We start from the raw sequence: 13988 nt of genomic DNA, 5'->3' as shown, positions 1-13988 counted from the left end.
CAAATAATCCTATGATATAAATGACCACTAAATACAATGGGCCAAGTAATAAAGACAACATTTGCAAATCGTACCGAATAGTCACCGGATTCAGAATGGCGGCTCAACCAGAATTCTTCTTTCTCTTCTTGCAGGGACCTTTGGAAAATTGGTGAGTTGATGCTTGTATAAGGGGACAGAGTGATGGAAAGTTTTCGTGGTTTCATACGGAAGTTGTTCATGATAAATCTCAGTGCATGCAGCCTTTTTCTTCTTAGCAGAGGTAAATAGATGTGATCCTGCAAAGGAGTGAGAAGAGAGAACACAATGAGGCTGTACCTTTGTCGCAGAGGTCAAGAACTAGGCTGTATGGACAGTAGGACTAATTGCTTATTATGTAAACCACTGCTTATTAAAGAGAGCTCCAGCTGAGCATCTGAATTACGTAGCCAAGAGAGATTTTCCAGTTTCCTCATTGGTACTTTGGCATCAAAGCAGAAACCCAGGAAAGAGATATTGTGTATAGAGCGGTAGGCAAAACTTGAATAAACTCTTTGGTGGTTGTAGTTAAGGGAGCTGAGCACGCTTAGATGGACTTCTGCTTATCAGATCATAACTTTCAAAATGTTATAGTACTGGATGTTTCTCAGGAGTGAAATCTTTCTGGATCAAACCGCATCGCCTGATCCGGTAGCGATTTTTCCCTGTGGTTCAGCGATCTGGTAGCGATTGCCACCAGAGTGTCATTACTTCCTGGTTTTACACATGCGCAGAAGGTGTGTGCGCAGCACGTATGCTTCCGAACCAGTAAGGAAGGTAAGTAGATTTCACCCCTGATGTTTCTATCTTAGATGTCATTGGGTGAATCTGGTCAGGGCCTAGACAGTGTGTTAATAGGAGCTCCAGAAGCTGCTTGTCCATTTCTTGTCCAAATAGTTGTTTCAACAGTGTAGATTAGAAGTCCTGAAAGTATAGCTCAGGGAATACAAAACAGAATGCCTAAGTCTGGTGCGGTCATTCCTTCCTTCCTTCCTTCCTTCCTTCCTTCCTTCCTTCCTTCCTTCCTTCCTTCCTTCCTCCCTCCCTTCCTCCCTCCCTCCCTCCCTCCCTCCCTCGCTGTTAAAACCATAACAATTATAGCTAATGAGTATACCAATAGCTATTAAATACTGTTATAATGAAATACCTGGTGGCTCAAAAAAAAAAAAAGATTTGTTGGCCAAGCATTTGAAGAATGAAATTCTGAACTGTAATTTGATGCAGAATATTAGAATTATAAATTGTTGAGGAACAAATTTTGTGGATGATAACTTGGATTTGCTGCACATACCATATTTCGAAGTAGCATTGTAGACTCTTCACTGAGAGCAATTATACCCTCCCCAAGATTATGTGTTTGAAGCTTATTGTAGAAAGACCTCAGTCCTCGCTTCATTTGAGCAACAGAATCAACTATACCGTAATATCTCCAGACTGGCAACCTGTTAAAAAGAAGAGTCTTGCTTGATTTAACAACAACTGATTAGCCTGGATCACAGATTTTGTGATCATAAAAATAATATATTGTCTACATAACTGGGTTATACCAACAGAGAATTTTCAGGGTTTTTTTTGAAAAACCCTTTCTTTTCGACTACTATGCACAAACGTTTCTTACATCCATAGTAGAAAAGAAATAAGAAACTTATATTTGGTCAAACTGAGTGGAGCCTGAGTGGCGTAGCAGACTAATGCTACTGTTAAAGGTAGTATTTAGCTTCCAGCTGCCTGCAATTACCGTGAGTTCAATTCTCACCAGGCTCAAGGCTGACGCAGCCTTCCATCCATTCTAAGGTAGGTAAAATGAGGACCCGGTTTGTGGGGGCAATAAGCTGACTTTGTATAAAATATACAAAGTATGAAGGCTATTGCTTAATGCATTGTAAGACGCCCTGAGTCTCCGGAGAAGGGCGGCATATAAATAAATAAAAAAAAAAGTAACCCAACATGTGACTCAAACCTTTGTAATTAGTAAATTGTTATGTTAGACCCCTTTCTCACTCTGTCAATTATGTTCAGTCGGTGTCTGACAAATGGAAATAAGTGAAGAAGCCTTGGTTCCCAATGAGGAAATTTTTGTAAGGAGGCCAGACTTAATCTTGTTTTTTGCGGGTGAAGGTCACAGTCGGTAGGGTGATTATTAGATGGGTTGATGTCAGGCGCAAAAGATCAGGTCCGTCCAGTTAAATTGATTTATTGCTATTTACGCCTGAGCACAGGAATATTCTTATCTAACAGTTAGCACCTGCTAGGAGTTAATGGATTGGGGGGGGGAGGGGATTGGACTTAGCTCACTTGTGAGCTAGAGATTCTAGGTTGATTCCTCTTTTAATTCCACCCCCAGATTCTGTCATTCCTTTCCCGACAGTCGATATTCTATACATATAGGCACAGCACTTTTTGTTACTTTTTCCTAGATTTGATAGAGTTCTCCTGATTTCTTTATGTTTTTCAACTATTTTAGGTCTTACAATAGTCTTTTTGTACCCCACTCAAAATGGCAGCAAAACATGTCCCTCCATCTTTGGGAGCCACAGTCTGATTTTCAATCTGATTTAGGATCAAGCTATATGTTTGTGACTTTTTCTCCCAGTCTGGAGCTCTTTTAATATGTAAGGACAGCAATTCCCAGAATTCCCAGATCTTGGCATTAAATAACTGCTTGAGATATCATCTAACACTATGACACTTCCTTTAATTCTTACCTAAGTATGTCTGTATCTGGCAACCTTCTTTGTTGTCTCGGAAGTCGACTTCCCACTAGTTCCTGATGAGCAGATGTGATGTTTTGACTCATGCACACAGTGTACTGCAGGACAGCCCTGTCTGGGCCAGGAATATTTTCAAGGGAAAAATGTCTGTTTCTCTCCACTGAGAGAGAGATTGGTGTATCTGAAACCATCATCACGGTTACTCCTTCAATGATAATACACAGAAAAGCATTATTCATGAATCATTAAATACTTTTTCAATATATATATTTTTTTGTGAAAGATAAAGTTCCAAAGTAGTTTGCAATTGCTTTCTTCTGACATGTTTTTTTTTCCAGATTCCCAGTATCACCCATCTCCTCCCACTTAGGACTGTAACTTTTTGCTGTATCCTTACGATTTATATTGATTGTTTCCTAGTATGATTTTATTGGTTATTTGTACCCTAACACATTAAGTGTTGTCCCTTATGATTCTTAACAAATGTATCTTTTCTTTTTATGTACACTAAAGACAAATGCACCAAAGACAAATTCCTTGTGTGTCCAATCATACTTGGCCAATAAAGAATTGTATTGTGTTGCATTGCGCTGTGCTGCATTGCGTTACGCTGCATTGCATTGTATTGTATTGTATTGTATACTCAGCCAAGATGGACTACATGCTAGCATCTGCTGAGACAATTTTTGATGGACACAGTGGGGAATACAAACTGTCCCCCATCCCTCTTTGAAGATGTTGATTTTTCAAGGTCCCTTTTTAGTTAGTATCTTAATTTGTCAACCCAGTGTAGTGTATTGGATTGTAGCTTCCTTGATGTCTATCCTTGTAAATGGGAGTTCTAATACAATACAGGACTGTGGGTCTTTATGTATGAGTGTGTATACTGTATACATAAAATCACACAAGCCTTGTACATATGATTACATTATTTTATTTATGTTGCTTGTAGGTGAGACTGCATAAACATTCTGTTGTTTACAGATGGAGTATGTATAATAGATATAATTAATTCCATAGTCTACAAACATTGATGGAAACTCTGAGTAATTAGATTTTTTTTTTAATCAATAGTATCTCCAAGCCAAACACCATATGAGAGAGGCGTTCCCTGATTTTCAGATTTGTGGATCCTGGCAATAAAACCTCTTCACAGTATGAAACTTAGTTCTGAACTGTGGGAAACCTTTAGAAGGAAGCATTTCCCCTTGATCTGCTACAATGGGACAGGGCAGAGACACTAGGCTAGACAAAAGCTCAGTGATACGCGATACTTAGAACATTAAACATGCTTTACAATGTAAAGTGTGGCAAATGTTTTTAATGCTGTCATGCTGTTTATGCCCCTTAAGATGGAAAGGAAGGGTGAAATAGGTCCTCCTCCCTATTTCGAGATATTTTAACAAATGGAAAGTGTCTGCATCAGAGGTGGGTTTCAGCAGGTTCTGACCAGTTCTGGAGAACCGGTAGCGGAAATTTTGAGTAGTTCGGAGAATCGGTAGTAAATATTCTGACTGGCCCCGCCCCCATCTATTCTCTGCCTCCCAAGTCCCAGATGATCGGGAAGAAATGGGGATTTTGCAGTAACCTTCCCCTGGATTAGGGGGGGAATGGAGATTTTACAGTATCCTTCCCCTGCCACGCCCACCAAGCCACGCCCACCAAGCCAAGCCATGCCCGCCAAGCCACATCCACAGAACCGATAGTAAAAATTTTTGAAAACCACCACTGGTTTGCATCCAACAGGCTAATTCTATCCTACCCAGTTTTGGACCATACTGCTATCCTATTCTTTGATAGATTTAAATTTATAATTCCACTTCATACATCCACTCTTCACCTATTTGTAACTTCGTTAAAGTCTATCCTTCCAATCAGACAATTCTGTATACAGTTATCAATGAGAAAAAACACATTTAGTCTTTTGTTTTCTCAGCCTAACAGTATTAGGGACTGGAAAGTTGTACATGCACATTCATTAATGCATTCATTTGAATTTATATACACGTAGTCCTTGATTTATGACCACAATCGAGCCCAAAATTCTATTACTAAGCAAGACACTTGCTTGTCAGAAGATCACAAAAGGGGATCACATGGGACACTCCAACTGTCATAAATACACGCCAGTTGCCAGGCATCTAACTTTTGATCATGTGACCATGGGGATGCTGTAACAGTCATAAGTGTGAAAGACGATCATAACAATGGCATATTTTCAGTGCCATTATAACTTCAAATGGTTATTAAACAAATTTATTTATTTAGGGAATTTATATTGCCACCTATTCGCCCATGGCAACTCAAGATGGCTTACAGAATATAAAACCTCATATAAAAACAATAAAACTAATAAAAAAAGAGTCATATAATAAATTAATATAATAAAATCACCCCCCACACCCCAGCAACAGCACCTCACACGAGCCATTTAATGGGCTCCATCCCGCTCTGGGTTCGCCAGGCCCACTGGCAGAACCAGGTCTTCAGCGCCTTCCGGAAGTGTGCTAGAGTGGGGGACAGTCTACTCTCTGGGGGGGATGATGTTTCAGAGAGACTTACAAATGGTTGTAAGTTGAGGACTACCTGTACTTCCTAGCTCCCAAGGCTGTGGGTAAGTTACAGATTAGAGGTACAATATGATAAAATATCATCTGATAAAAAGGCAACAGCCTAGTACCAACAATCAATCAGACAACTGCAGCTATGTTACCAAACATCAGGTGAAATGCTATGACTATCACTTTGACAGCTCTATGGAAAGCCAATATCTTGGGGTATGTGATGCGTTTCATGGGGCAAGTCTTCTACATCGACTGTTCTGGAGAAGGGCTGTCTTTGATCCCATGCCTCTTCAGTCTCTTGTAAGGTTTACATCCTAAGCAATCCCTCTCTCCTTAACAGCATAGGCTGGGCAGCTTCCCTCCGTTTCTTAAGGTAAAAACTCTTTCGAGTTGAGTTTGATTCTTAGAAACTAACTCTGAGAGTGCCTTCCCAGCACATTTTCAGAGTTGTCTCAACACATCTGGAAGACCCCATATTGGCAAAGATGACCTAGTCTTATGCACTGTTGCAAAAGTAGAATGGACAGTGGATACCATTGTGCATAATGCACAGACTGAACTATGTTTTAAAAAATATAACAAATTACTCTCAGTTCTGAGTAATGGGGAGACCAATACTTAAGATGAATAGCCACCCTCCTCCTCTTAGCCTTTCAGGAATGAGGAATAATACTTAGGACATTAACAAGACATCCCAGATAATGAAGCAGTAACACTTCCTCCTACTGGATAAAGGTGAACAGTGGTAGCCAATGTTGGCCAAGTTGTTTTAGCATTGGAGCCAGAAGATCTTACAAAGGACAACAAAGTAATTATCCAAAAATTTGTGGTAATCCACTTTGCCCAATGTCCTAACAGTTCTTTTTATCTAAGTTTTCAAAGCTGCAAGTGCTATTGTATTTAGACACCACAATTCAGGAAATCAAAGAAGAAAAGGAAACTTACCAGTGGATCCCAAAAAATATTTTTCTAAGACAGAGCCATAAGCATTTGGGCTTTTACTAAGATTACTGATAGTGAACGGTTGGGACTTGATGTTCACACTGTTCAGAGGCCAATGTTGACTACTGACACTGGCTCCTCCATACCAGGAGACATTTACCATGGAAAAGTAATCCTGTAAAGCAAAATACAAGATTAAAGAAAATGAAATCCTGTGCATATGTGAACAAAGAGATTTTTAGCACAATCAGCTTCTGTGGATAGACTATGATCCAGCTGGGTTTATGAGAATGAACATATCCCAAAAGATATGAGGACAGCTCTCTAAACAAGGTCACATACACTGGAGGACAAGGTCCTCTTTCCTGAAGCCTCCTGCCTCGCTTCCCTAAGTGAGGGCACAGGAAGAGGACCACTAAATGAATAAAGAGCTGGGATAAGTACATAAAAGCGAAGACATTCCTTGATATTTTGGCCCAAGCCATTATGTGCATTAAAAACCAATACCAAAACAATAAATTGAGCTCAGAAATTGACTGGTGATCATTGCAATTGGTGAAACTCTAGCATGATATGATCATACTGTTTGTTCTCAATTACAACTTTGCAGCTTTATTTTGAATGTCCCACATAACACAAATCACAGTTACTCAATCAAGAGGTTACTAAAAAATGTATAATTGATACCATAGTATAGGTAGGAAGTCTTCGTCTTACAAGCTTTCATTTAGTGATTGTTCAAAATTATAACAGTAATGAAAAAAGTGACTTATGACTGTTTTTGACACTTACAATCATTGTAGCAGCCCCACAGTCACATGATCAAAATTTGGATGCTTGGCAATTGGCATGTATTTTTTGCATGCCATGCGGTTGCAGTGTCTTGGGTCATGTGATCATCTTTTGTGACCTTTTGACAAGCAATGGAGAAGCCGAATTACTAGCTTAAAAACTGCAGTGAATAACTTAACAACTGTGGCAAGAAAGTTTTCAAGAAGTGTGCAAATATTTCCAGAAAAGATTGAACGTTACTGATTGAACGCTACTGAGATGGGCAGATGGTTTTCCCACCAATAATATCCTTTACTTGTCTGATATGAACTTCAATTGATTAGCCTTCATCCAATCTATTATCAAACTTAATTCCTTCACTATGTTGTGATCTGCAGTTCTCCTATTTTTCTATGCTTCAGGGAAATTATGAAGGAGTTTTTCATATATTTTTCAAATTAGTGAGTTGGGCAGCCAAGGTGGCTGCAGAAAATTGGAGAAAAATATAGCAACTACCACTCCCTCCATTCACTACTTTAAAATAATGTGTATATTTATAAATAAAAATACACAATTTTTATCAAAATAAATTCTAAAACATCCTTAGAATGAGATGGAAAAATTAGAAGCCTATTCTGTAAGAGAAGAATATCTCTGTGAAATTAGAGAATAGATTTTTTTTTTTACCATATTAGCTTTCAGTAAATGTCAATGTATTTTTATTTTCCTGTGGCTCCCATTATGAAAAGGTGTTAGTAAAACTGAAATCCAGTTATGAATGATCTCATTGAAAATATCCTCTTTGATTTTTTAAAAAATATATAATTAACAAGATTCTTTAGAATAATGTTGTTAAAATTAATATGTTGTTCTTATGCAGGGTCAAAAGTTTTGCTATTACAAATTGAGAATGATAGAGAACTCCAAAGGATATGATTTTAAAAAGGCTGCTGAAGGCAATGGTATATATGTCAATGTAAGCCAATTAAAATATAATGTGACATGATTAATCCATCCTGTACTCATATTATTAACAAAGATGTTGCTATAAAAAAAAAACAGGCAGTGTATAATAATAAGTACCTTGAAGGGATAATTCCTGTATTTACTGCTTATTATGAGAATTATAATCTTTCACTTGAAAAGCCACTTTCTCTGATGTTACAAGATGGCTGTCAGGATTTATTAACAACACTGAATGTTCAATTCCTATATTAGAATTACTTCTGTACTGATTGAGGTAATACTTTCTTCTTGAATCCTCTGCTCCCTTTAATGAAGGTCATTAAAACTAGCACTAGAGTACAATTTCTTTAGTTCAGCTGACATACAGAAATGCTGCTAGCTGACTAGTCTCTTATGGAACACTGCTATTGTTAGACATTTGCCTGTTATCCACAAAGTACTTTACTATATAGAACAGTGATGGCTAATCTTTTCTGGACTGAGTGCCCAAGCCTGTGCATGCATGTGAATGTATGTGCGCCCCTGAGAATGTGCGTGTGGGACCGAACTCCCAAAATGCAATGCTCACGCATCCCCGCCACACATGCGCCCAGTCCTCCATGCGTGTGTGTGCGGGGTCCCGCACATGCCCAGCACCCTATACATGCACACGTCCCGCACATGCGTGGCAGAGATCCAAAGACCAGCTGAGACGCGCATGCACGGCAGACCTGAACTGGGGCGACGGCTCACGTGCCATCTGAGAGGGTGCTGTGTGCCACATCTGACATGCATGCCATAGGTTCACCATCACAGGTATAGAAGGTAGCAGGATGTGAAGAACAAGTTTCCAACTTCAAACCAATCCATGGTTATTATAATATCAGTAGAAGGTTCCTGTATTTACAACCATCTATATAATTATAACAGACATAAATAATCTGAATAGTGCCATCAGCTCCAAACTTGCTTATAAATGACGCAACTTCGAGCTTACTAATAAATTTGACAAAAGGCTGGTATTGCCTTGTTATGTCTTAGCGGTTCCTCAGGACAGAATGGGTCCACTAGACTGAGTTAAACACCTCTATGAATCACTCATGCTCAACAATGGTATTCTAAAAAGCGTCATCCCATCAAGTCCAGCAGTTCGTTCTCACACTCACAGTGGCTAACCAATTGCACAAAGTGACTCAGTATTTTCCCAGCAGATGGCCTTCACTATTAGCTAGGCTAATAGCCATTAATCCACGTGACTTCCATGAATTGGTCTAATTTGTTTTTTGAAGCCAGCCAACCTGTAGACAGCACTATATTTTATACCAAATTTATATTTTGCTGATAAAGAAATAAAGGGAGACTAGTATAGATCTATTTCAAGCTATTTAGCTCTCATCAGATAGCCATACCCTTACTCGGATTCAAACATGGGCTGCCTGCATATTAGGCAGTTGTATTAACCTCTGAGCCACAAGTTCTCCTTCTTTTATCAGCTTGAGCCAGCGGAGAGATTAAGTGTTTTTCTGTCGAAGCACCTGGTCTATCCCAATATAAAATATATATATATATATATATAATCTGTCCTGATTCAACTAGGATTTTGTTTGATCGGGTGACCTTAGATTGGATCTGAATGTATGGATTTCAAAGGACTGGGTCATCTGACATTGGAGTCATTTAAAGTTGAGGTTTAAACATTGAGGGTTGTTTTATAACTGTACTATTTCTAAATGCTATTCAAATAGCTTAGGCCAGGGATGTCAAACCCACGTTGTCATGTCACCGTCACGAGACATATTGTGACTTTTCTCCCTTTGCTAAACCGGGCATGGGCATGGCCAGCATGTGATGCATCTGGCCTGTGGGCCATGAATTTGACAATCCTGGCTTAAGCTATTACAAAATTATTAAAATTGCTCAAATCAGTCTCAAACATATTTTAAGTTGGGATTCAAAGGGCTGGAAGATGGAAAGCTGGCTAGCTGGAAGTCCCCTGAGACAGTTCTGGGACTGTGGACTTTAATTCTGGGAGTTGAAGTCCACAAGTCTTAAAGTTGCCAAGTTTGGAGACCCCCTGGCAGAAGATATAACAAGACCTTTTAGAGTTCATGTGTGATCTCTCATCTTCCAAGTCACCAAGATCTGATTCTGAAAAGATTTGGCTTTATTTTTGCTGCAGTTTGTGGACCTCTTAAAAAAAAATAAAAAGAACTATGATTCATTGTGATGGATGAAAATTAACCTTGCATAATCCTCATGCTTAAAATGGAGTAAATTTATTCAACTGTTTATACTATTTCTATTATGATTTCTTCCTTCTTTTGCTGTCATTCCAGAAATTTGGAATGGAAAAGTATTTCTCACACCAACTGCATAAATTTTGAATTTATTTTCCAGGAATGCCTAACGTATTAGTAAATAATTTCCAAATGAGGCCATTTTTTGAAGCTGTGAAACTGTATGGCAATTCAGAGGCCTCTGTATTTTACTATTACCCACAGTATCTCCTTTCCCTCCTTTTTCTTTCTTCTCAACACTTTTATGGAAAAAGACAAAAGCTCTACATAATGCCTTTTGATTGACAGTGTATACAAAGAAACCGGAAAGGGGGCAAAAAAGAGAGATCAGTTGTTTATTACAAAACACATTTTCATTAAATTTCTTTAACATTGCATTCCCATTGTCCTTAATCTCAAATATAAAAACTCTTGGGCTGCAATATTCATTTTGCAAGATCTCAATTATTAATATGTTTGTTTGGAAGGAGAGCTAATTTCTCATTGTAGATTATTTTCAATTATGTATGCCCATACAGTACATGCATCTGAAAACACCTCTTTTCCAGCTTTGCATGTCCAAAAAGCAGCACAGTTCTTACATTTTGGTTCTGATAGAAAAATATCTGCTAGTTTTGAAATTACTTTAATCTAAAGCCTTCACACATAGACAGGGTAAATATAGCAAAGAAGAATTCTGCTGTCATTTGGACATTTAGCTTTGGTGGCCAATTGTTATTTTTGACACATTATTTTTGCACATTTACATATATGATGTGTTTATTGTAGTGTCTTCTCAATAATTAAGTTGTGCAAGATAGCTTGGATTCAAGAATTTCATACTGTTGGAGATGGAATCCTCTTAATCCAAGGAAAGAGGCAACATAATTTGCCTTGTTGACATATTTTGTGGTGCCTTCAGACTTATTTTGGTAACCTCCAGCCTTTGGAGTAGCTGAAAGAGTCTTCTGGGTAGGTGTGGCTGGTGCCTGCACAATAACCTTTTTGGGGGGTATTTCTAGAACAAGAGGAACATACATGGAAGTTCAGTTAGCAAATGAAAGAGAAATAAAGTGATTGCCTGATTCTTGGAAATGAAGGAACCACATTCCTTCAAGAAACAGCTCTGAGAGAATGCTTTGCTTGAAGCTTCATTGAATAAAAGCATCTTCCATTAACCCACAGTGCTGCACTAAAATCACTTTGGGATTTAATTATAGTATAATTGTCATTTTTAATTTCATGAGTGCAGTTTTATATTCTCTATTTCCTCCTTCATCTTGAGATTTCCATAGCACTTATGCAGAAGAATCCTTCTCTTCAGATTTTTCTAAACATCTTTATATGCTGCGAAGGTAGAAATATAGATTTTCTATATTCTCAATAAAAACTAAGATTAATGCAGCAACTGTTTGCTACTGTAGTTACCAATCTGGTAACTCCAAGCTGGTCAAATGCATATTCTTTCTTCACATCATTACTATCTTGACATCACCACAGCTGAATTTGCCTTGTCATAAAGTTATTTAGAGAATACAATAGAAGTAAAATAAAGGAAAGCTGTAATTAGTTACCTTTACTTTCAGCTGGCAGTGAAGGGGAGTCCAGTTGATATTGTAACACTCACTGTTGGGAGAAGGATTGGAGTCCAGGAAGACCTTCAGTTCGGCTATACCTTCCCAGGTGTAACAGAATTCTGACCGATTCTGCCAACATATGTTCTTTATGAAAGGCATCTCCACCTCTGGGAAGCTTCCCATGCGAATCTTTAGCAAGGTTCTTTCTTCTTTCAAAGTCTGAAGGATGAGACTGTGATCTTTTCGATCCCAAATCAGACCACTGGCACTACTTCTCAGGATCCAGTTTGTGTTTGGCTGATCCACTACTTGCCAATAAATAATCCCAATGGTCATCAGAAGGAAGACCACTACCCCAAAGCAGGCAATCACTCCTTTCCAGGTTTCATTCATTTCCTTTAGCCCAGAATCCCACATCGCCTCTGGGATTGCACTGGGGTTGTTCCTAGGATGATTGTAAGGCATTGTTTTAATCAGCAAAAAAGACAGAAGGAGTAAAAGGAAGAGGAGGAGGAAATCTGGCAAGGGATTTCAGGGCCCCAAGCTTTCTGTTATTGAATTTTACAGGAAATTCTGTCCTCTCTCCCAGCTCCACCCCATAGACCTTGGCTGTCTATCAATAATTCCACACTATTGGTACCCAGGAAGGGGAAAAACAAAAAGAACTGGGCAGAATAATACTCCTGAAAGGTTTTCTCCATGCATTCTTCAAGATGAAACTTAAATCTGAGGAAGTTATTTGAGCCAGTGCTGCAGAAGCAGTGTAAAGGGAGGGAGCTTGGAAAAGAGAACTGCAAATAATGTGGAATGCCAGGTCCATTTGTCCTGCCAGATTTTCCCCAGGTGCTTGACGTATCTCTGGCATGTCTGAGGTTGCCTAATCAGGAACGCTGTCCATTGCTGAAGGAGGCCTGAATGCTTCCGAAAGCCTTGCCTTTAAAGAAGAGAGACCTGCTTATTGAACAAGCAGGTTTGAACCAAACATCAGCACAAGTGCTTACTGATACAACTAAAAAAGGCTTAGCTTTCTTTGTTGTTAACGATCATCCATAGACTTTATTTGTTCAACTTGTACGCTGCCTTTCTCTGAAGACTCAAGACTCAAGACTATCATAAGGTGCTTCTTATTTTGAGTTCCTTAGTTGTTATTTTTTTTCAAAGTTTGATTGACACCTCTACATAGACTTTTGATTAACTCTATGCAGAGGTGTCAATCAAACTTTGAAAAAAAATAACAACTAAGGAACTCAAAATAAGAAGCACCTTATGATAGTCTATGGATGATTGTTAACGACAAAGAAAGCTAAGCCTTTTTTAGTTGTATCAGTACAACTAAAGTACACTAGTGTACTAAAGTACACTAGTACTTTAGTACACTAAAGACAAGCAGCTTCCTTGTGTGATGTGTTTAGAGATGTGCATGCACACAAGCACACACATATCAATTGAAACCATCAGTTCTGAAACAACTTTGATGGTTGTCTAGAATTCTGGTAACCTAACAATAGCTGATCAGATTCTTGAGGAAAAAAGTTACATTATTTTGATTCTATATTACAGATGATGAAATAAAAAGGAAACTAAACTCTTCTTTAATGAACCCCTTGGTAAGACAGGCAAACAAGCATTATTCAGTATTCTTTTCATGTATCATAATGGAAGAGTCCTTACCTGGTCTTAACGGCCTGTGGTGCTCACCTGTTCCAACCTCTAGAACCTGATGACAATATTAGAAAGGCAAGAAAAGAACTGACAGTTCCTTCGGCAGATTGGTTTTGCATAATCCAAGGCTTTTAAAACACTGCCAGCAAAATCCTGGAGAAGTTTTGGCAGAAAAACAGGAGGTTTAGTGCTAATCTCAGAGCAAAATGTATCACGAATATTGCTTTCAGCTTGATACCCTTGAACAATCACGTTACTGGGTTCTCCAAACCACCGTGATAGGCTACCAGGGATGACATCCTAAATGTTGCTATGATATAATTCACATCAGCCTGGTCCAGTGTAATAGACACAAAGGCAGCCTCTGATAAAATCCAGGCATCCAAGTTGGCCAGATTTGTTATAACTTGCATGTGATAAAACCCAGCAAAATGTTTAGAAAGTATACTCAGCACAGAGGTCAGACACAGCACAAGCAAGATGTTGCCACTTTTTGAAAGATGGTAGCTGCCTTACACTGAA

At 38.6% G+C, this 13988-nt stretch overlaps 1 protein-coding gene across 1 annotated transcript in view; it reads right to left on the bottom strand.

Annotated features, from left to right (window-relative positions):
* The window catches only part of LOC139327526 (SITS-binding protein-like), a 36423-nt gene extending 24154 nt beyond the window's left edge, over positions 1-12269 (bottom strand). The window contains exons 1-5 of the mRNA XM_070957368.1: positions 11802-12269; positions 6239-6410; positions 2724-2934; positions 1310-1460; positions 75-278 (exon numbers count right to left, since the gene is read on the bottom strand). Coding sequence (XP_070813469.1) covers positions 75-278; positions 1310-1460; positions 2724-2934; positions 6239-6410; positions 11802-12269 — 1206 coding nt within the window. The remainder of the gene's footprint in view (positions 1-74; positions 279-1309; positions 1461-2723; positions 2935-6238; positions 6411-11801) is intronic.
* Between the last annotated feature and the right edge of the window lie 1719 nt (positions 12270-13988).

The sequence above is a fragment of the Pituophis catenifer genome, unplaced genomic scaffold, assembly GCF_029215685.1.
Source record: "Pituophis catenifer annectens isolate HBS135680 unplaced genomic scaffold, rPitCat1.0.hap2 SCAF_1, whole genome shotgun sequence".
Classification (NCBI taxonomy): domain Eukaryota; kingdom Metazoa; phylum Chordata; class Lepidosauria; order Squamata; family Colubridae; genus Pituophis; species Pituophis catenifer.
The sequence above is the reverse complement of the archived record's forward strand: the minus strand, read 5'-3'. Positions and strand labels throughout refer to the sequence as shown.